We start from the raw sequence: 23769 nt of genomic DNA, 5'->3' as shown, positions 1-23769 counted from the left end.
AGGGACCGGCCGTTCTCCCGCCTGGCAACGCCGCATCCCACGCAAGCCCCCCGGTCACCGGTGGGTGCCCTGCGGGTCCTGTCCCCGGGCCGCTCCCCCGCTGCCTGCGGCCCCGCACCCCGGGAGCCCCGCGGGACGCGGCGGGGCGGGGTGCGACGCCCCCGGGCCCAGCCGCCGGCGGGGCCCGGAGCCCGCCCCCGCCGCCCGGCCCCGGCCGCGGCCCCTTCCCCGGGGCGGAGGGAGGGAGGCGGGGCCGGGCCGCGGCTCCGCGGGGCCGGGCCGCGCCGCGCGGGGCTGGCGGCGAGAGCGCGGTGCCGCCGGCGGCCGAGGAGCGACGGCGAGCGGCGGCGGCGGCAGCGGCAGCGGCAGGGGCTGCGCACCAGGGCCCGCGGCGGGGGCGCGCCCGGCCCCCGGCATGGCCCGGTAGTAGGCAGGGAGCGCCGCCCGCCCGCCCGCCCGCCGCGCCCGGCGGCAGCCCCCGCCGCGCCCCGTCCGTCCTATGTGACCCGCCCAGGCGCCAAGATGAAAGGTAGGGACGGGAGCGGGGCGCCCGCTCAGCCGCCCGCACACGTGCACCGCGCACCGGGCACCGCGCACCGCGCACCGGGCACCGCGCACCGCGCACCGGGCACCGCGCACCGCGCACCGGGCACCGCGCAGCGGCAGGGCAGGGTGCTGGCGGGGCGTGAGCGGGCAGGTTGCGGGAGGAGCGTGCAGGCAGGGAGCAGACGGCGGGCAGGGTGCAGGCAGGAGCTGTAGGATGCGGGCAGGGCAGGGTGCGGGCAGGATGCAGGCAGGGCACCCTGTGGCCGGGCTGCGGCAAGGGCAGCGCTCGGGCAGGGCGCAGGCAGGGCGGTATGCGGGCAGGGCCGGCGGGGCAGGGCGCGGGTCGCGGTGCGGGCAGGGCCGGCGGGTGCGGGCAGGGCCGGCGGGGCAGGGCGCGGGTCTCGGCGCGGCCGCGGTGCGGGCGGGGGCAGCCCCGGCCCCGCGCGGGGCGCTGGGCTCGCGGCTGGCGCTGGTCAGCCCCGGCCCGGGAGCGGGCGGCCGTGGGTCCCCCCGGCGTGTGCGCTCTCGCCGCAGCGTCTTGTCCCGGCACCCAACTTTTAATCTTTTATCTCCCCCTTCCCCGGCGGCCCGAGGAGAAGACTTTTAGGTCTCCCTAATTTCTGTGTTTATTTTTTGCCAGCGTTTTGCGATGTTCTTGGTGTTGGATCTAAACATCTGGCAGTGATTAGGTGCCAGTAGAGGCTTAACCGGCTTGTGAAATGTATTTGGCATATTTCTCTTCAACATCCACCGACTGGAAAATATTTGGTCTTTGCTTTGCATCTGTTAAAACTGAAACTTTGTTTCTTTTCCTTTTTCTCTCCACCCCCCGCACCCCCCCCTACCCCCCACCTTTTTTTTTTTTTTTTTTAAATGGGTGAAACATGCCTCTGCCGGTGGATTCCGTCCTACGAAGTTGTGACTGAGAGGTATTAAATAATACACTTTTAAAATCAAGTACAGAAGCAGATTGCCAAAGTGCTACACTCTAACCTAGTAAAGATGTATTGGGGGTGTGTGCAAGAAAGCCTTCTGTTTATGAAAATTGATAGCCTTACAGAAAAAGGCAGAGACTTTACACACTGGGGAATACTTACAATGAAAACATCAAAGGACGTTATGGAAAGTTTAGGAAGTAGTTGAAAGCTTGTGAGAGCTGAATCTAGTTTTTCTTCAGAGGCGAAAATAAACTTGAAGTGTGGAAGGAAAAAACCGTACGGATAAGAAAATTGCTTTTGGGCACCAGTGTTGTGCCTGTGCATGGATTGCAGAGTTTGATTCCAGATGCCAGGAGGCCAGTAAACATCATGATAGTTACACTTAGTTTCCAGAGTCTGGGACACCAAATGATGTGATTATTTATTCACTTGCCAGGGTAGCTGCCTGAAGGGAGGAGAAGCATTTTGGGGGGGGTTATTTTTGCAAGCCCACACACGCTATGTTAAGTTACTTCTGGCACTGTGACATGGTGTTTCTACAGGTCCATGCAACGTATTAAAAATAATCTATTTACAATGTTCTTTATTTATAGGGTACTTGTGCCAAAAGTTTTGTCATCAGCTTGTCATTATCAGCATAGAAGTAATGGCAGGAGCAAACCGAAACAACGGGGATCCAATAATATAAAGCCATGTCTGTTATCACTGAAAGCCTTATGCTCTTTTTTGTTGGGGTTGAGGCTGCCTCAGTTTGGGGGGTGGGGGGGGAAGACTGGATGCAGAGGACTGAGGACAGCAATACAGTATACTGTGACTTGCATCTCCTCCTTCTATTCTGCTTCCGTCACTCTTCTTTGCAAAGCGCAGAAGTGGCATTTGGAGGGAAGATGTTACTCCTGCTGGGAGCACATGTTGGTGCCCCACACTCCAGCGAGAGGGAGATGCTTTACCCTGGCTGCTAGTCCTTACCATTCAGTTTCCTTAAGAGTGATCACAGCAATCTTATTTCTTTCCCCCACAGAGTTACAGAAATCAGTAATAAAGCATGCGAAGAAGAACACTTAAATGACTGTACTGGTGGAAAGAGAAAAGAGAAACTTCAAACAAATCATCACATCACGTGCCATTGCCAGTGTTATGGAAGTCAGAGAGCCAAACCAAATTTTGACTCTGTGATTTCCTTTTCTGGATACAGACATGGTTTTTCATATTTTCTCTTTAAACTTGATGGTAATGATAATTATAGGACTGTAGAACTTGGTGTAGTTACACATTTTTCTCAATAACAACAAAATGATCTGTTGATTGCAGCTGTCTCTATATCTACCCTCTCTGGAGAACGGAGGAATATCTAAATTATTACATCACTAAATATCTGTAAGGAACAAATTATATTTTCCATTGCTGGTATTCATAGTGTGTTATGTTTTAAATCAGTAAAACAAATTGAAGTTTATGTTTAATATGCTGGCAGTTTTATTTCCAGCAAACTACACTGAGCTCACAAACTTTGTGATCCGTTTTAGTAATAATTCATGTGATTTATAAGGGGACTTGACTGCTTTAGGGTCAGATGTATCTTCATCAAATGATACTTCTAAGTTGTAGTTAGTTATTGGGATACGAAGGAGTACTTGTTGCCTGGGAAACAAATGGAAACAGCTTCCTCATAGTCAAACACCACATGTTCAAAAGCCTTGGCCCTAATTTAAGACAGGGACAAGAGCTGTTAAAACTGAGAACTTCTTCCTATATATCTGTGATATATTTTGTAATTATTACTTTAAAGTGTATGTGTAACCACTGCTATTATCATGGCAGTGTTGATGATAAGTATTTGTGTGTGAAATGTGGGTCTTGTTTGGATAACAACTTGATAATGCTAATACTCAAAATTGGGCAATGACAATGCCAAGGTGGTCATTTTGGAACTGTTGCTCCAGGATGACAGAGAAGATCTTAATTGCGATACCCATGGTAGCTCAGCTGCTTCTTTCCCCTCCTCTTCCTTTCTGCCGTCACAGGCACCTTGCTATGTACTGCTTGTGTAGCGATTGTGCTGGAGGACGAAACATCTGGTGTCTTCTTGTGCTTGAGGACTGGAATGTGACTGAATACCCCTGTGCAGTTCCTCTCATGTAATAGAAAAGATGCACAGAGTGAAACGGTGGGACAGGTTGTGCTGTGTTCCACCGAAACCAGTGAAGCCAGCGCTGCCTCAGGAATGCTCTGGTCAAACACCCAGCTTTCTTAGCATCAATCAGTTTGCCTCAAAGAAAGCTCCATGTGCTTTGTGCAGTTTTCAGTATGTACAGTACGTGGAGTTTTTATGGGATATACCAGTTTAGTTTGCCTTACACAGTGCACACTTAAACAGATCTTTAATGACGTGTCAGCCAGTGTTGCTAAAATCATCCCTTCTGGGTTTGAACTTGGAGCCTTTGATGTAATCTGCAGGTAAAGCCTCCATTTGCAAAAGCTGAGTGTGCATGCAAATTCAGTTGTTTCTGCTTGGCTTCTTTGAAAGGTCTTAAAATAAATAATCTATTTAGATGATATTTACCTTCTTGACAGGTTTTGTCTTTCCCTCTAACTGTTTTGATGCCACTACTATCTTTAAAGAATAAAGGAATAAATGTGCCAATTTTCTAATACTGAAGAAAAGTGTATATCTCTCTAATCTTTGTGTGCACAAAATCAAATGGACACTCATCTGTAAATAGGTCTTTTCTGGACAGAAGCTTCAAACTGCAGATTTCAAAAAAATCCAGTCCAGAGCACTTTGCAGAGGCCAGAAAGCATCTGAAAACTGAGGATTAGAAGTGGAGTGGTCCAGTAACCTTTACTTAGTCCAGTTATGACAGAGCTTATATGAATATAGTGACATAAACATGAAACATATGCAGGAGCTCTGAGTGGTGTGTGTTGGACATGTCACAGGACCCTACCGCAGAAGTTCAAAGGCATGAGCAGTTATAATAAATTCGTGATACAACGCAGAACAAATCCTGAGCGTGCTACTATACAGTCAGTACGTATCCTGAATTGTTTGGTAGCACAGAGGATTTTAAACATATGGATGAGAAAGATGATCATGCGAGCGTGTGTCAAAGGATATTCTTACTAACAATATAGAGGAAAGCAGAGTGTTAGAAGCTGTGAAAATACAAGAGAAATCAGTTATTGCACAGGTGGAAATATTACTGTACAACTGCAGTGGATATTGAGCAGAATTAGCATATAAGCTATTTAAGCCAGAGGTATTTTTAGTAACAAGTTGTAATTGTTCATCTTCGCTTTCAATATTCTACTTTTCTCAGCCACGCTGGACTAAGAATAGCACCAGAGAACCTGTCCCTGTGAAGAATGCAGTTGTTTAAAATCTCCTGTAGCTCTTTCTCCTGCTACTTTGGATTACATGAATTTATTCTAGACTGATTTCGTGACAGCTGAGAGCAGAACAGAGCTCTTTTTTGTCACAACTGCTGAACGGTTTGCTTAGATCTGCACTCAAAGACCATTGTGCCCAGAGGTTCAAACACCTTTGCCCGCTAGCATAAGGAGGGAGGGCTAATCTTACAGAGAGAGCGAGCCGATCAGGCCTTGCAGAGGAAAACCAGAGTAAAATAAAGAAAGAGAGCTGGAAGAAATGTCAAGAATGAAAGCAGTTCAGTGCTGCGAAGGATGCGTGCCCAGTTATCTTCAGCTTCACAAAACATTCCTTATTCTGAGGTTCTGTGTGTCAGAACAGTGATTCTCTCCTTCCAGCCCTCCCTCTGGGAAAGCAAAATAAAGACACTTTTTACCAAGCACTGAAAGTGAACCTGATCCTCCTCATAATGTGAGTGTGGTCTGTATGACTGAGGGAGCAACCCAAGATGAATTGGCTTCAGAGTTTGACTGCTTCCACCTAAAACCACAGTCCCTTTCGGTGCATAAATTTGAGGTGAAGACTGGGACGTCGCTGGGGAACAAAGTGAATGAGTTATGGGATGTAATAAGAGACGTGTATTGTTAGGAATGTGTATGCCATTTTAATGCTGCTGTTAATTGCCTCCTCTGACATACAGACAGGGAGGCACAATTTTTCAGTGCACTAATGAGAACAGATCTGTTTGCTCTTAAATCATTACAACTGAAATATGTTTGCTCTTAAATCATTACAACTGAAATACGATATGATTTAAACTTTTAACTTCTGAGGTCAACCCTCTGCACCATGCAGCTGATCCTGACCCTAGTACCGTAGCAATGCTCTGTGGCACTTACTGGCTAACAAGTTTTGTTCAGGAAACACCTCTATTTGCTGTCTTCATTTCGTGCCTAAAAAGCAAAGCTAGATCATTGCTCTTACACTGCTGGATTTCTTTATCTTCTTTCTTTTTTTCACATTCTTAATGTGAGCTCTCACATTTTTCGGGCATAGCAGTGGGGGAGTAGATTGAGACCAGAATATTAAAATGCACCCATTTGTCATGATTCTTGGTTTTGTTTGTCTTATGCATGTGTTAGGTGATGAGAGTCTTCAGTTATGTGTCAAGAGAGAATCTCTGGTCTGGAACCTTGCCTCTTGCTTTCTTGAGATACTGAAAGCAGATAAATTCCCAGACCAGCAGCCTGAAGGACAGAGGTGGGGAAAAGCTTCAGTCTCATTGCCATAATCCAGGCTCAAACGACATCCCAAAGGATGCTTTGGGATGTGGGCAGGTGGGCTGTCTTCTAGGACTGCCTCAGCTGAACCTCTGCCATGGCTCCCCTAAAGACCAGGTACTCTACAAATGCAGAATTCGTGTAACCCCTGTCCGAAGGAGATTACTTCATGACAAGTCAGACAAAGGACCGGGTGGAAAACATGGGCACAACACACACAGCCAGCAACAGTGACATTGTGAGTGTGACATGTCAGCTTGGGACCTCCTCAAAAGAGAAGAGTTTTATATGAGGGAGGCCTTATCAAAACAGAAGCAGAGAGAAAGACTTGAATATGAAAAGGGGCTATAAGGAAAAAGTAGTGGAGAGAGGCAGAAGAGGAAGATGGGTGAAATGAGGTATTTTTGACGAGAGAGGGGAAGGAGAGCCCATTAGCACAAGCAGGAGACTCTCCAGAATAAAAGCTGTGGAAACCAATTAGAATGATGAAGTCATCAACATCTGATGTCCGCAGCTGCTTGCTGTGCTTCTGCTGGCTCGGTTTCACCTCTAGGTCAGCAATTTGAATGTAGACCGTTAACAGTGACCAGAAATGCATGTAAATCTGGTGGCTGCTCAAAAAGCTTTTGAAATGTGATATGAGAAAGATACTGGTGTTCACTGTTCTCATCTGTCTGAACAGTCGTTAATATTACAGAAACCTCACAAGTGGACAAGTTTTGCCTTTCTGTGAGAGGGCTGAGGGAGAGAGTGGGCAGAAGTAGCTTTTTGATGCTGCAAGCAGTCCCTCATGAAGGAGGTGTGCCTGCTACATGGTTCTGAGTGGAGTTCTGCATCCATGCAGGTTATGGGTTAAAGAGAGGAATATCATAATTTTTCAACTAATGGCCACAGCTTTTATCCAAATGGTACAAGTAAAAATTTGTCCTTGATAATATTAAAATGAATTTTACAGAGTTGCACTGGGATATAAATATGTAGTTCCCATTCAGTCAGTGGGAAAGGCAGGGCCCTAACTGTTAATGCTTTTTGAGAGAGTGATTTGTTTTAAAGGAAACTCTTACACTGTATGTCATTGTTACTACAAATTAATCTTAACAGTTCTGAGTTCCCAGTGTGGTACTTAGGGGTAAGTTCTAATGTACTGTAAATTGAGTTTTCAGGAGGATTATAGAGGAACTTCTAAAATCTGAGCTGAAACTCAGCATGACAATTTTCAGCCCGGATGCCTCATTCTCTCCTGAAATAGATTTCCCCAGATTTTGAAATGCAGTGTAGAATATTGGTGTCTTTTCTTAATTCGAGACTTCAAACAAAGTCTTTAAACAAGGACTTTAAACCCATGTTTACTGCACACAAAAGTTCTAGAAATGATTGGATACCACGTGCTTGCAGCCACCGTATGACCCGGCATCTCTAATGATGCTGAGTTCTAGTTTGCTTCATTAGTTAATTATGTTTGAACGGCTGAGCGGGGTGTACTGTTAAAAGGTGACAGCTGGACATGTACATTAGGAGCTTTCTGTAACACCTTCCGTATGCCAACAATGACACCCACAAAAGGAAGGGGATAAAATGGAAACAATTTCCCTAAAATCACCAGGCACTGAAGGCTCCTCAAAGCTGGTGCTGTTCCAGAGAAGGTACCGAGTGGTGCAGTGGTTGTAGGCCCTGTGTAGCCCTGGGGCAGATTTGGCATCTCTTTTGGCTCCAGGCCAGCTCTTTCTTGCTTGACCTCAGAGTGACTCATAAGTGGTCCATGATTAATTTATTTAAGATTTAAGAACAAGAACTAGAAATTACACAGTTCTACTCCACAGATTTTTGCTTTGCCTCTAGCAAATTAATCAAATGAGAGTCTAATTTGTTTTAGATTAAATGAATTCCCTCTGTTCACTGTGTTAATACCCAGCTGAACTGCCTTTTTATAATTTCCAATCCCTTGAAGCATTGTACTGTAACTTATTTAACTCTACAACTGTATTTATTAGAGGTGTTGCAGTAATAATTTATAACTGGAGGGCAGGCAGAATTTGGCATTGCTTCTTGGTGAGGTGTGGATATTGCCAAAATATCTCAAAGCTTTGTTTTTGGACTAGAGCTCTGCTTTGTACTGACTCCCTAAAATATTTGATGTATTGCTGCTTTGCTACAGCGAGCCACTAATTTTTAGCGTTTTGCTGCAAGCTCCACGTGACAATCTGCTGTAGCCTCCAAGGAGACTCTTGTAAACCTGATGAAACAGTTGATCTCTGGTGGTCCTTCCCCTGCACGGTTAAATACAGTTTGTTGCTCACATGTGTTTCTGTTCTGCCCAAAGTTCACCTTTTTTATGGTCCTGCCTTCTGCCAGAGCTCAATAGAAGTCAGTGGAATAAGAAATCACATTTTAACCAGCTCTTCGTGTTTCATCTTTCTTATTCTGGATTCCTTATCTTTTGGCTCACAGCTGAGAGCTCGGTAGAACAGTTTGCAAACAGATTATGGCTGGGTTTTCCAGCGCTAAAGAGTTAATTCATCCGTCTGGCACATAACAACAGATTCTGCTTTATTGTCTGCTTCAAGGAGTCTGCCCCTTGTAATTTTTGCTCAGGAAAGTAAGCCTTGCCTATATAATCATGTATGTATGTAACGGAAATATTGCATTCATTCCAGTCCTCTTTGTAAGTGAGGAAGCCTGGATTTAAACTAAATAAAAATATTTCCAACGTATGGCTTTCACGATGTCAACAAAACCTTCTTACACCAGTTGCAGCCCCATTCAAGTGTATGGTCACTGCTGACGTAAAAATGAAAAATTTCCTTTTGTAATATCAGCCACCAGTGCTCAAAACTCATTAATGTCTTCCACTCTGATTTCTGGTAGATACTGCCTGTAAAAGCATAAGGCATAAAAACATGCTGGAGATTTTCTTACTATTTGCTTTCCTACTTGGTGTGTATTTTCTTAACCTCTGTAATTCATCACAAATCACAATTTAATAGTTTTCTCTAGAAAAGCTGTTCCCTTTTCAATGAAAAATCGCATTCTCTTGTATTTTCCTGATTCAAAGATACCATGAAGCTTTGAGATTTTTGTAAAACTTGTGACAAAATGTCAATATTTTCAGCACTGGAACAAGGAGCTGAGGGCCAAGTTTCTGCCACCTTCGGTGAGCGCAATACTGCCTGAAAGAGCAGGCTGGGGCACATCACCTTACCTTGGGACTTAAGTTTATAGGCTTGTTTGTCAACTTCATTTTTAATATTTCAAACACAGATTCCTTTTGCAGTAGGTCTTTCAACCCATCCTAATCTTTTTTTTCCCAAGGACCCAGTGCTATTCACTTCTGAACATTTAGCTTAATCTTGTTTTATTCATTTCTTCCTTCCATATTTATTTTCCTTAAGCATTAAGGATAACTTAATGCTTAAGCATTAAGCATAACTTACATTACAGTTAATATTGTAAAATATTATATTTAGACATGATTTGAGCAAATTTCCTGGTGACAGTTGTAACCAAAAGACTGCTAAGGTTAGTCTGTTAAATAATTTTAATAGACTTCCCCTAAAATATGTTGCTGCTTGTTGCTAGATCAACTCACAGGGATTAAATAAAGTTTTAGCTGATGTTTTAGATTTTAGTGAGCAGGTGAGCCAGGTCACCAGTTGACAAAACTGTCCTTGCCCATCTCCACTTGTTTGTTTCAAATGCCATAAGTATTCTTCAAAATGAGGAGATTAATGAATAATTCTAAAGTATTCAAAGCTTTTTTTTTAAAAAAATCATCCCTAGCAAGCACATCGTGCAGTGTTGCAAATATTAAAAGGTATATATATAAAGTATGTAAGTGTGGATATAAATATATATTATGTATAATATATGTATATAAAGCCTATATCTATATATATACACACACTGCAAATATAGAAAAGTCCAAAGAAACAAAAATATGATTATAAATGTGTGGCCAGAGGGCCATGTCATTGGGTTAAGCATGGAAAAACAACCAACTAGGGAAGAGGCCGGCAGCCCAGGAAGAAGATCTTGAAGATGTGGTGCAGGGTGAAGGCACAGGATTTAGACGCGGCCTGGCTGCATATGCCAGATAGGGATTGCCTAAGTCAGGTTACGCTCCTGAGAAACAAAGAGGCAATTGTATTACAGCCCTGATTACAGCGGAGGGCAGGAAGCTAAGGGCTCTGGAGCTGATACCTTTCTTTTGTGCAGCGTTTTATCTTTTGTGCAAAAGGGGAAGATTTTTCCTGAATAGTTCACTGCTGGGATAAGAAGCTTGGTTGTTGACTGTTCATGGTTTATTAGTATTTATCATGTTTTGTTGGGTGCCCTTGTCTTCAGATAACATTTGGCACAATTGTGAGGGTTTGTTGGGTTTGGGTTTTTTAGAGATTTCTTTCTGCCTTCAAAACAGGGATGTGTTTGTTTTGCCTAAGGAGTGCCTACTGGTTCTTCCATTTCTTAAATGCACATCTGAGTAGGAGATCTAGCTTAAGGTATGGACAGAAGCACCACTGGCAGTGAGCATAATGTGTTACCTGGTGAAGAATAAGAGTTTTGAGCTGTTCTATCAAAAGTGCTGTCAGAGTAAAGGGTGACGTTCTGCAAAATGATGTGTTTAGTGTATTCCTTTGCTGCTTCAGGCAATGACTCCCTCAGACTTCTGTGCATGGCACATTGTAGGTCAGAAGAGGTGTAGGTCAGATTTCTTGCTGGACATACGCTCAAATGATTTAGGCTTTGTTGAGTCTGGATGCAGACTGTATCTTTCCTTCACCTTTGAATTCATTTTCCTAAGGCTCTGTTGTGGCCCAAGTTAGCTGCAGCACCAGTTAGCAGAGCAGCCTGTTCCTGTGCAGTAAGTCTGTGGACAACAAGGGTCTAACCAAGCACAGACCTCTCACTCCATCACATCTTTTTATCTGCTTTGAGCTTGCTTTTCCACCACCGCTCATTAAATGCTCCCTTCTGGTGAATCCCTTGACTGGCCTTTAAACTTCTGTTTCCTTCTCCCCTCCTGTCAGGGAAAGGTCTGGGTGGAGAGGTTGCAAGTGAGTCAGCTTCCTCAGTATCCCGTGCAGGAAGGGTGGCATGAGGTGGCAAGCAGCTGCTGAAGCTCCCTGGGGTGCCAAGCCTGCCGCCCCACCACTGCGATGCAAACCAACGCCCAGGAGTACTTGGGTTCTGGAGAGCAGGGGTTGCCGTCAGTCCTCACAGCGGTTTTCGCAGCGTGGAGCCAGGCTTGCCTGTGCGCCTCTGCTCGGGGGCGCAGCAAAGGCGATGTGGTTCCCCAGCGCAGCGGTGGGCTGCGAACCACTGGTCACCGCTTGGGAAGCTGTGTCCTAGATCCTGCTTAAAGAGAGCCCTGTGGAGGCTTCCCCCAACATGAAGTCGTGCTTGTGGGAGGGGGAATGGTCTGCTTTGCTGCCCTGGGAAATAGGGAAGTGGGAGATGGGCAGCCTGGGCTGTGCTGCCCTCCTGGGCAGTCAGTCGCCTGGTGCAAAGGTGCTTAGGCAAGGCTCTTGCCTTCCTGACTCAGCAGAAAGAAGCTGAACACGCAAACACAAACATATAATTTTTTTTTAAAGAAGCCGTGGGTGTATTTCTTCTGCTGATGCCAGCCTTTTCCTTTGCTGCTGGAAGGAAGTGGACAGAAATTAAGCTTCTGACAAAATAAAATTGTGGTTATTAGCATTTTACTACTTGCTAGCTGGTGAAGATGAGAACAAAAGGCCTTAAATGTTTTTTGTTTTTCTCATCGGTTTATCAGGTCTGTTTCCTATTTTTTATTGGATCGTGCTTCTCCAGGCCAAGCTAGGGCCCATGGGAGGTGCTGGATGGACAGCCAGCTGTCCCCTGTGACCCCTCTCTCATTACTCGGCATAGCTCTGTGTAGCACTTTTGTGCAAGTGGCCCAGCTGGTGCATGTATAACCTGAGCCCGACTGCCTGGATGGCGCCAGCCAGTGGCCTGGAGCGAGTACCGTGAGCTGGGCAAGCCTGCCTCGGTGGCACACCGGTGACAATTGTAGTTGTCATCATGATGAGGGAACATGTCTGCTCTTGTATGTGCTTAGGTGGCCAAGTAGACCTCAGGATAGCTGCCAGGTGATAAAGCACTTCTAGTCTGGATTTCTGCTGGGGATACTGGTTGGAGGAAGGGCTCTGAACTGACATTTCTTCTCAGGGACAGAAGTGGGATATGGAGGGGAAGGTCAGTAACATGCCTTACAAATCGATTAAACATTCAAGTCCATTAATTTATGATCATGCTTCTGTAAAAACTTCTTCCCATCTTTTTCCAGTGGTAGTAGTAATAATCTGTTGCTGTGTCTTTCTTTCTTTCTCCAGACGATTTTGCAGAGGAGGAAGAGGTGCAGTCCTTTGGCTACAAGAGGTTTGGTAAGTGGTAGCAGGTCTTTTAGCTCACTCTTGCATAGTACGTAGGGTAAGTCAAATACTTGCCATGAAAACCTTGCTTGCCAACAGCATCAAACATCCAGGTACAGTCCTGTTATCCACTTCAGTGGATATCTGCCCAGAGGAAGGTGTGATTTTTAGACTTGGTTGATTTTCTTGGCAAACATAATGCTTCAGAAATAGCCCTGATGAGAAGCAACAGGTGGTTGGTTTCATTATTTGATCATTAGCATTACGAAAACAAAGCCCACACCTGAACAGAAATGCATGTGCTGGCTGTAAAAAAGGTCCGTGCCTCTTACGTGTCCTCTGCCCAGTTGGGCTCTCCTTCAGCCCACAGACTGATGTGCAGCAGGGTTTGTAGGTGTTCTCAAGAGTGGTGGTATGGGTCCTCCTGCAGGCTTGCAGAAGTTGTACTGCCAGCTGAGCCAGGACATATGCTGTGCTGCTCATGAAAAAAAAGAAGTAAAAGTATACAGTATGAATTCATTCTGATGTCCAAAATTATTAAAATGAGGGCAGTTGCTTTCTTTTCTTTTTCCACTTTCTTTCCTTTTATTTTGATGTTTGTTCACTGCTAATGGCCTTGTGGGAATAAGGCAGTACCATGCATCTCTGCACAGGGGTCGGCAGCCTTCGAGGCTCCTCTTTTCAAGGCTCTTGTGCTCTCTTTCCCTGAGGGAGATGTTTCAGTCTCTGCAGCTGACAGCTTTGCTTAGGCCAGGCTGACTCCTGTCCCTGCAGCCACAGGGAGGTGATGCAGTGGCCTCTGAGCTCCCACAGCACCAACTCTGTCTTGGAGCAGCCGAAGTGGCTAATCATCCAAGCTGCTAGCTGCCTTTTCAACTGTAAGCCATCAGGATGAAAGTTCACCTTATTTTTTCTCTCCTGGGAAAGTGGCTGCAACAGGAGTGACTTTCAACAATCCCACTTGGCAAGTGGATAGGAAAGACAGGCTGAAAATTAAAAATAAAAAATAAGTCAACAATTCCATCCGTCCCAAAAGGAGCAGGGGGAGGCAGCATAAGGAGAAACAGCGTTCGGGAGGTGGGGATCACATTCGCATGACCTCTGCTACCCCCTGAACTACTCCACCGCTCCCTGCTGTTGAGTTTTATTTTGGATAGGTCAGCCAACCACAGAGGCAGCATCTGTGGCTTGGAAAGTCCTGCCATAAGGCTGCACGCAGGGTTTTTTCCGACTTTTTTTTTCTTTGTTCTGGATTACACCCTGGAATAGCAAAAAAGGAAAAAAATCTAGAGAAATGGGAATAAATGTTAACTGTTCATTTCTGTCAACTCCAGCTGAGTAAAAAGTATTGCGATTCATTAACACATATAAAAATAACGTCCCTCTGTGTTGCCTATTACCTAGCTGTCCCTAGTCAGCATGCTCTTGCAGTGAACTGCAAAAGGTTTTAGCGAGCAGCAGGCACCCCACTATCCTTATTATCCCAATAGTAAGTGCATTGTTGTGACATAATGGGAATTTTGCGTCTTAACTTGCTTTCATTTCTTTCTTTCTCCTGAGTAATCTGGTGCTGCCAATGTGAGTTATTTCTCCCCTTAGAAATGCAAGGTTTATCTGAGCATTTCCAGAAATGCTTGTGCTGTTGCACTTGATGGGGCAGCAGAGAGAGAGAGAGAGAGGGTCAGCGGTCTGCCAGTGGCAGGAGGAGAAGGTTTCGCCACAAAAGGAGGAGACAGGGCAGTTCCACCCTTGGGAAACAACCATAAGTCCCTTCTCTTTCATGAAAACAACATTGCTGTGGTCAGGGAGGTGTCCCAGATGTCTGCATTTCAGAAGAAGAGCTGAACTAAAGGGGGAATGGGATCGTGAAGCCATAGTATTGGCACTGGTGAGAGCTGTATAATTCAGTAGTGTCCTGATCCAAGAAGACTTCTTTGTCCATACTATTTTTAAGCCCAAACTTCCTCCCATACCCTCTTCCTCATCTTTCCCAGCAACTAGGCTGACCTGGTTTCCATACGTCCCTGCATCAGCATGCACACTCTTTGCCTGCAAGTGCTCATGCTTTTGTGGCCCCTAAAAGGGGTTATTTCCCCTTTGTCAGAAAACCTGACTTGGTGCCTTCCCATTTCTAGTCCCTGCTGCATTTCCAGGCAGCCTCTGAGCAACCTCTGGAGGGAGCGGGAAGGTGGCATGCACATCTTTTAAAACTCCAAATTCACTGGCCACTGTGTCAGCATTTTCAGTGAAGTGCCAGAGGTTGCTCTTGAGGCTGAAACGCAGCTGAGTAGCTCAAGCTCCTGCCTGACCAGTAGGAAATGTTATGCCTGCTCTCCCAGCTGGTGTTCCCTCTTGACCCTGCATCCTCTTTTGTAGCAGCAGGCGCTATGGGGGAAGCCCAAGGCAAGAATCAAGTTTTGTATCCAAACCCTTGGTAACAGGTCATTTTGAAAGGAGTCCTGTCCTGTCAGCTGGCTGGCGCTGTAGAAATCCCAGCACTGTTTGTGTACAGCCTGCAGGAATGGGCAGCGACAAAAGCAGCAGTGGGGTTTTTGTTTCAGGAGCCATGGTGTAAGAGCAGTTGTGTTAATATATTGTGTCTGGAGTAGTCCCTGTATGCCCCATGGGCATGAGACATAGTAGGGGGACTATTCCTCAACTGCCTTTGACTCCATCGTTTTGAAGTGTGAGGACTTGTTTGGAGCAAAACGTGCTCTGTGGCAGTGATGGCTAAAGCACGACTGGTTTGTAAAAAACATGGCTTGTGGTGAGTCAGTGCTGGCAGCTGGGAACATGTGTTGGTCAGCACTTGGCACGCAAAGCCTTGACCAAACTGCTTTCCTAGAGTTCAGCTGAAGAGTTTATTATTAGCTTCCTTGTTGCTGGAGCCTGTAGTTTGGTTCAAGGAAGGAAGAGATCTTCGGAGGGAGGGAGAGAGGCATTCTCCAACAATTCTCGTTTTGGGGAAGAAGCTTTTGAAAAGAGGACTGAATACGTGCTGTCCTGCACTGCTTCCCCTTTTTCTGAATCCTTCTGTCCCTCCTCCTCAGATAAGCTAATTTCAGAGAATTTATCATGCTACTTTATTTTTTAGCCAGGAGAACAGTAACTGCTCATATTAAGTATAACACACTAACATATTAAATAATAATAGATACAGATGCAGACAACTCCAAAATACTAGGAAAATACATACTGGCATTTTTTCTCTTTTGAGCTTGGGACAAATTTGCTGCAGGGGGTCAGGGAGGTTGAGGGAAGTGCTTTTTCCAGCTGAATGATGCTGTTTACTTCTTCTCAATGGATGCTACAGATGTGCAGGGTTGCTGCTAGAAGTGTGATGCTCAGCTGCAACGCCTCCAGATCGCTTCAGTGAAAAGGCAATGTGAGGAAGCATGTTTCTTATTACTGTTACTTCATCATCGGTCACTGCTCAGTCTGCTTTGAAGTTATCTGCTCCAGATAACAAGCTATGCCTCTCCACTGGGTTTCCTCTACCAGATTGCCGCTGATGTTAACTCTTTCGTCAGCCATTGTCATTGGTTTGCAGCACCACACACAAACACCACTTTGGGAAAGAATGAATGAGGAAAGGCAAAACTTGCTTTTCAATGTTGCACACTTTTGGGATGCTCAATCTCAGGCTTGAGAGCTCAGACTCGTTTCTAAGTGGTTGATAGCAGGATGAGATCTCTTTGTGGCAGGGTTTTGACTCTTTTCTCTGAGATTCCAGCTCCAGGCATAGCAACAGGCAAGGGAATTGAAGGGAACTAATGGACTCTGAGGTGGCAGATCTGATCTTCCTAACTTGTGGCATTCCCAAGTATTAGATACAGAGATCATTGTGAATTCCTGTCTTTATGTTAACATTCTAGAACTTAAAACCTGCACTTTACTGAATACAGTATTTAATGTGGAAATTTCAATGTGAAATTATCCATTGCACAGTTTGAAGTTACAGTACAATATGGAACAGCTGAAAGCAAAGGAGATGGTCTTTGAAATGTTGTGAAGCACATTTGTAATTTTTTGAAAACAGGCTTTGAAGAAATGAGCTGAAAGCCCTGCTGATGAAGATAAGCCTCCCAAGGAATGAAAAGATAGGGCCAGTACACTATAGATAAGTAGAAGACTAAACAGCTTGTGTAAGATAATCAAGTACCCTTTGCCCTTGGCAAACACAGCCAGAATTGGAGGCTGTAAGCCTGTCCTCCACAGTAGGACCCATCTTGGTCACCCCCATGCTCTAGGTTGTGAGTCAGGATCCTCCTCACCTTCACCTTCCCTTTTCCCTGCCATGGGGCTGCGCTATCGGTAGGGGACAGTCCCTCATGTCCCTGTGTATCTTCAGTGTGCACGGAGGCACTGGTCCTCTGATTTTCCCCACTCCCTGTAGGTCAACAGCTGACAGCAAAGGAGGGATAAAAAGTACTTAGGGGCCTGCTCAAGTAAGATAGGTACTTTTTGAGGTATCTTCCATAGGGTACGCAAGTGATGACTGGGTCAGGATGTCCCTTCTATGTGGTTATGACAATCTAGCTCCTGAGCATCATTCCAGGTGTAAGAATTAAATCGAGGAATTTCTGGACCACAAATGGATGCATCGTCCTGCCACGCAGTAGTGAAATCTACTATACTAGAAAGAGGTGAGAGGAAAAAAAGCCCTGGTTTAAAAACATTTGAAAAATATGATATTTTTTTCACCCTGATGAGTGGCTTGGGAGCAGCTGAACTAGATCTATTTAATAGCTGTTTTCTCACTATATATTTTTGTTTGTTTCTCACTATATATTTTGTTTGTAGTATTTTATACAGTGAGAATCTATATATTATTTTTCCACCATTGATAGGATACAACCGGGCAGTTTTAGGAGTGTAACAATTGATAAAAATCTTATGGATGGTTTACAGTGAAAAATGAAAACTTTGAGATAGAAAACTTTTTCAGAAAAGGATTTAATTTTTTTTTTTTTTTCTGTCTATAAAAAACAGTTCAAACATGATCATGGTAAGCATAACTTATGGCTTGGAATTTTGTGATAGTTCAGTAACAGCATTTGTTCATTAACGCTGCACAGACAGAATAATTTTAGTCCTTATCTCTGGATAAATCCAGGCCATTGTTCATATCTATAATAACATGCGCACAAAAAATGTCTGGCATCAGTCTGATGGTGTGCTATACCCACACAAACCTTAAGCCTCTAACAAAAAACAAAAAAATTCTAAGCTTTAGGAATTTGTCAGCTTTTCTTTATGGTTTGTAAATGACCAGTGAGGGAATTCAGGTGCCACAAGCCACATCCCTCCCTGGGCATTATATCACATGTATGCCTGCAGCGTGTAATCATATGGCTTAATAAAAAGTCATGGGGTCGCCGGTACTCACAAAGCCAGAGGAAAGTCAGGCGCATTGCTTCCAGTTCACTGATCTGGCCATATTTATCTGCTGAGGATTTTGCCTGCGTGCGTCCTGGGGTAATTAAATCCCCACTGAATGATGATGCCTGTACAGCTGTTCATTTTAGGCTGGGAAATTTCATTTAGAGTGATCCTTTTAATTGCCATGGCCAGTAAGGTGGGAGGAGGCCGAGCTTGCCCTCTCCTGGGGTGATCCCTGAGCAGCAGAGAGCCCAGTGCCCCCTGGGGGGGCTGAGTTTGTGTTGGGACTTCAGTCTGGTGCCTCAGGGACTGCGTGCAGGGGACGATGACGACCACCTGTGTAAGGGTTTCTTTGTCTTTCTTTTCTTTTCTTTTCCAGTATGTACGCAGAGTACTGGGGCATTGGTAGGGAATTGAAGTCTCAATAAATAAATAAAGGCTGATGTGTGTGCAGTATTGCCATTGTAGAGGAATGTCAAGGTGTTCGTGAACTGTTAAGGTGGCTGCGTGCCACCAGCATGTCCCTCCTCAGCCAGCAGTTTCTGTTTCTTGCAACGTAAAAGGCATGGGGGATTAATGGATTATTGCTGATATATCCAAACCACAAATTGAAAACAACCAGTCTTCCTAAAGATGGATAATAGTTGGTGCATTCTGATAAATCCATCGGTGTCAGGCAGTAATAGTGAGATCCAAAAAGTTACCAAATCTGCATGTCCTGTGCTAACATATACAGGAGCTGTAAGAGCCATTCAGGTCTACAGGTTTGGAGCTGCCCCTCTCCAACTCATCCTGCTGTGCTTGGTTAAAGGCGCTTCTCCTTCTAATCCAGACCCATAAAGAGGCCTCTTAGCAGTGACATGGGGGCAAAGTAATTCCTGTGTGCTCTTAAGTAGGCAATCTATTTTCTCTTAGTTACGGGTTTCTTCTATCTAGTACAATTAAAATTCTTGACATGCTTCTTCATGTATTGCATTTGCATGCTTGGAGCAATACCTGTTTGATCAATCTGTCTTTTACAGAGGTGCATTGAAAGGCAGCATGGTTACCATTATGTGTGGATTTTGCTCTCTATTTTTCATTAGAACTATAAAGTAGATGTGTGGCCTGAAGAGCAGGTTGTATTTATGAATGGAATGAAAAACATTGGCTACACTGTAAGCAACACCTGGGGATTTTGTATTTATTTCCCTGTAAACTAGCTGGACAAGTAATGATGTTTGGCAACATCAGCTTGCTGCCAAAACACCTAGGCTCATTATGGGCTGTTCAACTTCATAACAAAATTACCTGTGAAATTAGTGTTTTGGAAAGAAACTAAGCGTTATATTTTCAGTTCTTGGTACCGTTATGTTTCCATGCAACAGAGTAACACAGGAAAACTGTGAGAGAAATGAAAATTTCAGATAAGAAGCCAGCACAAGAAGGAATTAAAAATAGTTGGAAATAGCTGTTAGTGGACTCTCCCAGTGTTGCTGTGGGATTGTAGCACACACCAGCATTACTCCTGAGCTCCTCTTAAGTTTTTTTCAAAATACAAGTTTGCACATGTAGCCAGCTGCTACTATACTCTGTTCTTTACTGAGTGCCATTAACTATAAGGTTGCTAGTGCTCAGGTGTGTTTAATTCATCTGTGGCTTTTCCATATCTACTTCAGAGTCATTCCCCATCAGAAAGCTGCTGTGCTTACTGCCAGCGACACAGACACACTGGTGTCTCGTGAGAAAAGCTGTCATCCCTGGAGGATGTGTTGTTAGATATTGCTTACACACACAAATAAAACACATACCTATTGGTATGCTGCTTACATCAGTATCCTAGATTCCTTTTATTCCTTGGAAGCTTCTTCAAAATGTCATGGAGCTCTTAACACCCATGTTAAGTGACATGGCAGAGTTGACATACCTGCACCTGATTCTGCAGGGCACTGAGCCCTTTGCAAAGACTTCTCAGCATCCCATTGAGTCAGGCCTGGGGACGTGCAGTCTGCATGAAGCAGTGCTGCTGCCATTACTTTGCCAGCACTTTATGAACAAGTATGCTAACAGTGAAGAGCTGTGTGTTTTAATTAGCGGCTACCAGCAAAAATAGTTGGTACAAGTTATCTTGACAGACTGTTGATAGGCACATGCACTACCTCATACATACAATAACTCCTTAGCTGTCAGACCAGGAAGCCTCTCATGCCTTTGGCTGCCTTGCTGAAAAGCTCTTGTAGTCGTTCCTGCTTGCTGTATTTAAAGGAGCAGTTGTGTCTCCTGCTGTCCACTTCATCAGCATCCCACGGAAGGGGAAAGATCAAGTTAAATTCTTAGTATAGCATTTTGTCTCCTGAACTCTCAAAACCATCAGTTCAAAAGTGCCGTCATGTTTTGACATAAGATGTCATTTAATATTACATCAAGCTTCCCTGCCTCTGCGTGGCTGGTGCCTGGTTTCCCATGCTCCCAGGGGAGCTGCTGCAAGGAAGGTGTGAAACCTCACCAGCTTGGCCCAGACATGAACCCAGACCTGGACCTAGACATGGACCCAGACCCAGTGGTCTCTGCTGTCCCCCACCATCACACTCAGCAGCCCAGAGCCGGGCCAGTGTCCTGGGACAGGTGACACCACGAATGCAGTACATCATGTTGTTGTACTTGGCAAATTTATGCATGATTTTCAGGGAGAAAATGTTACATCTGAAGATTTACTTCCATGTGAAATCTGAATACAGGGCTTAGCATGGGAGTCATTTCACCTATTTTTAGTGACCCTAGACATCTACCTCTTTAAAGACACCCATCCTTAAAATGGCAGTAGCCAGGAGAGGCTAATGCTGTTTGAAGGGACTTCCGTACTGAGAAAGAGCGTTACGCTTCTGGTCATTTTGAGTTACTACATAGAGATCTTCAACTCCAGATCTCTTTATTACGTCCTGTATAAATGCTGAGGAAAGCATATAAATGCCTAAAGAAGCCTGTGAGAGAGAACACTGACAGGGACAGTGCAGATAAAGAATCTGTAAGTATTTTAGGCTGGTTTTGCCTGTTGCAGACTCTTAACAAGGAACACTATGTTGCTTTGCTAAATCACAACCAATTCAAACTGCACTGTGTGGTAGTACAACAGAACAGCCAAAGGAAAGCAGGAATAAAATATTATCCAGTCTCTATTAACCTTCTGCAGATGGGTAAATCTAAGTGAAGCAGCCAAGAGCCAAGACATTTCCATTTGTCCTGATTCAGCCTGGGTTAAGTGAGTGGGCTGAGATTCTGGAAGGCGAAGAGGGGTTGGGAGGGATATGTGAGCGGGAAGGAGTCTTGCTCTGTGCCCAGAGCCGGCACGGACAAGTGTTGCGCAATGGGTGCATGAAGAGGTTTGTTTGCAGCTACTCTTCTGCTCAGTCAGGAATGCATCTGGAAAATCCGCCCAGCCAGAGAGAGAGATACTGATGCCTTAAATAAATAAAACATGAATATGTATTTTTGTGGTTCAGCTTGTGACTCTTGATGGAGGTGTCTGAAAGTTTTGTAGGAGTTGGAGTGCAAGACACAGGGATCCATTTCTCTTGAGCCCAGGTAAGGCTCGTAAGGAAATTAAGTGTTAAAAGTATTGTGCAGACATTTAGGTCTACCATAGCATGACTTCATAGCATCTTTTCCGACAGACATTTTGTAATGCTACAGAAGATGCAGGGCAGATCTGTTTTCTTTTAAGGATATCTGGGCACTAGGGTCTGCTTAACAGGGTTTTGCTGCATATCTTTCAAAACCTTAAATTTAAATAAAAAGTTTGGGAAATGCTTATTGATTTGCTGTATGTTACATGTATCTGTGTGCTTGTTACCGAGGTCTTGGCCAGGAACATGGAAAATTCTACCAAGTTTTCTATTTTTAATTAGCCCAGGAATGGGCACGGATGCTTATACCTGCCAGGCTTGTGGAGGTCAATATACCCTACATTCGGTAGTGCTCAATGGCAGCAAAAATGCTTGCCTTTTATCTTTTGCTAATAGGTTAAGGTATGATTTCAGACCATCTGTGTGTGTAGTGACAACTGGTAACTGAAAGATTCCTTACATACATTTCTGCTTTACCATATAATGGAGGACAATCTGGTTACAAAAAATAATAATACATAGAGCCAAGGGATATTTTAGTTCCTTCCTCCCTTCTCCCTTGAAGTTAATTGCTTCAGGTGGAAATACAACATACAATGGCCCATGTAACTGGTGATTTCACTTTAAATCTGACCTGTAAGACTTGAGTTTGGAGTGGGAGAGCTATTGTCCTTAATTAACATTTGGAACAGTCTGGAGCCAGAATAATCCGAACACCCGCTGTCAAGTTTCAACATAGCATCTGTGCACAGCTAAAATCACTTGTCCCCAGAAGTTATTGCATGTCACTGCTTGTGTGTGCAGATGTTTATATTTAAACCTATGTGCTCCATTTCATATGGATACATCCAAGCTGGATTTAGGTCAGTGTGCTGGACTACCTAACAGCACGACTTCAAGTGTACAAAAACCAGACCCATAGACTATATTGCATGTAGGTTCCATCTGGAAATTTGCGCTCCAAATGCATTCCTGGGCGTATTGTTCCCAGGTCTGGAAAGCCAAAAATCTGAGAGGTGGTTCTTGTCCTCACTCTGTTCCAAGTCCCCAGTCACAAGTCCTCTTGCTACCTCAAACATGCCAGCTGATCATTACTCCATAACTTACTTGACTCCTTAGGAAAACAGGTTTCTGCTTGATCAATGATACTACATGTTTAACCTCTTTTACAAATTTATTAAAGTAACCACATGCATATTTCAGCATCATGTAAAATTTCTTTAAGTGCCTTGCAGAAAGCAGCAGATATGAGGACTGGAGAATGTGCCTCATGGCTCAGTTTTAAGGGGAAGCAAACAAACCAGCATCTGGTTCTTCTGCTCATTGCAGAGGAGCTGGAAAAGCTTTCCAAAATGTTGAAAACTTTAAAACTGGTGCTTTTTAAAATAGTTTGTCAAGGTTAACTAAAATTAGGAGAAAAATTTGGGGTGTCGAAGTAATGAGTTTGGTGTGTGTGAGAGTCTGGATCAGCTGAAATACTACAGGAGGAAGAGGAGGAGTAGATATGTCTTCATTGCCTCTCTCTTGGGTCATCAAATAGAACGAAAGTAAAGATCATTTTTCAGAGAGCTGTAATTCAACCTTTTTTTGCTTCATCCCTGCTGGTCCTGGATGGATCAAGACACAACCTTTCTGCAAGGTCCAAAACAGCACATGAAGCCAGATCTGCGGAATAACCCTCTGCTTTGTGTGGTACTCATAGTTCATGTTTTAGTTCACAGAGGTGCAGAAAACAGCATGCTTCGTGGAGATGCTGGTCTGAGGTACTCTAAGGGAACCCCATGTTCTGCTTTTTCTTTTCAAGAGGTAATGGAAGCAAAGCAAAGGTGGCTCCTATCCTTTTGCTGTTTTGCTGGCAGTCTGTCCCTTATTCCCCCATTCCCTCTGCCCATATGGGTTAGGTCTGGATTAGTCCAGTACAAGGTGAAAAGCACGTCTCAGCCTCAGCCTCAGTACTGAGCCCACCAAGAGGACGTGGCAGGGAAATTTAGTAGCTGCAGGAAATGCTTGCCATTGTCAGAGGGCAGTCTGCACCCTGTAAACCTCATAAACTTCATAGCTCACCTCCTGCTTCAGCAAACCTTGACTCTGGGCCAGGAACACATGAAGAGACAGCATGAGTTTTAACCCCTTTGCCCAGCGTGTTACCACCATACTTGCTGACGCGCGGGATGGGAGGGTGTTAGCTGGGGGCCACCTTTGCAGGAATAGCCACATCTGCTCCTCTGCTGCAGCTTTGCATCCCAGCTCCTGAGAAACTCA

General features: G+C 44.8%; 1 protein-coding gene across 1 annotated transcript in view; it reads left to right on the top strand.

Annotated features, from left to right (window-relative positions):
* Nucleotides 1–259: 259 nt before the first annotated feature.
* COLEC12 (collectin subfamily member 12) overlaps nucleotides 260–23769 on the top strand; it is a 102124-nt gene continuing 78614 nt past the window's right edge. Inside the window, exons 1-2 of the mRNA XM_056331872.1 lie at nucleotides 260–529; nucleotides 12485–12535. Of these exons, the coding sequence (XP_056187847.1) occupies nucleotides 523–529; nucleotides 12485–12535 (58 nt within the window). The 5' untranslated portion in view covers nucleotides 260–522. The remainder of the gene's footprint in view (nucleotides 530–12484; nucleotides 12536–23769) is intronic.

The sequence above is a fragment of the Falco biarmicus genome, chromosome 3, assembly GCF_023638135.1.
Source record: "Falco biarmicus isolate bFalBia1 chromosome 3, bFalBia1.pri, whole genome shotgun sequence".
Taxonomy (NCBI): domain Eukaryota; kingdom Metazoa; phylum Chordata; class Aves; order Falconiformes; family Falconidae; genus Falco; species Falco biarmicus.
This window is presented reverse-complemented; position numbering and strand designations above follow the sequence as displayed.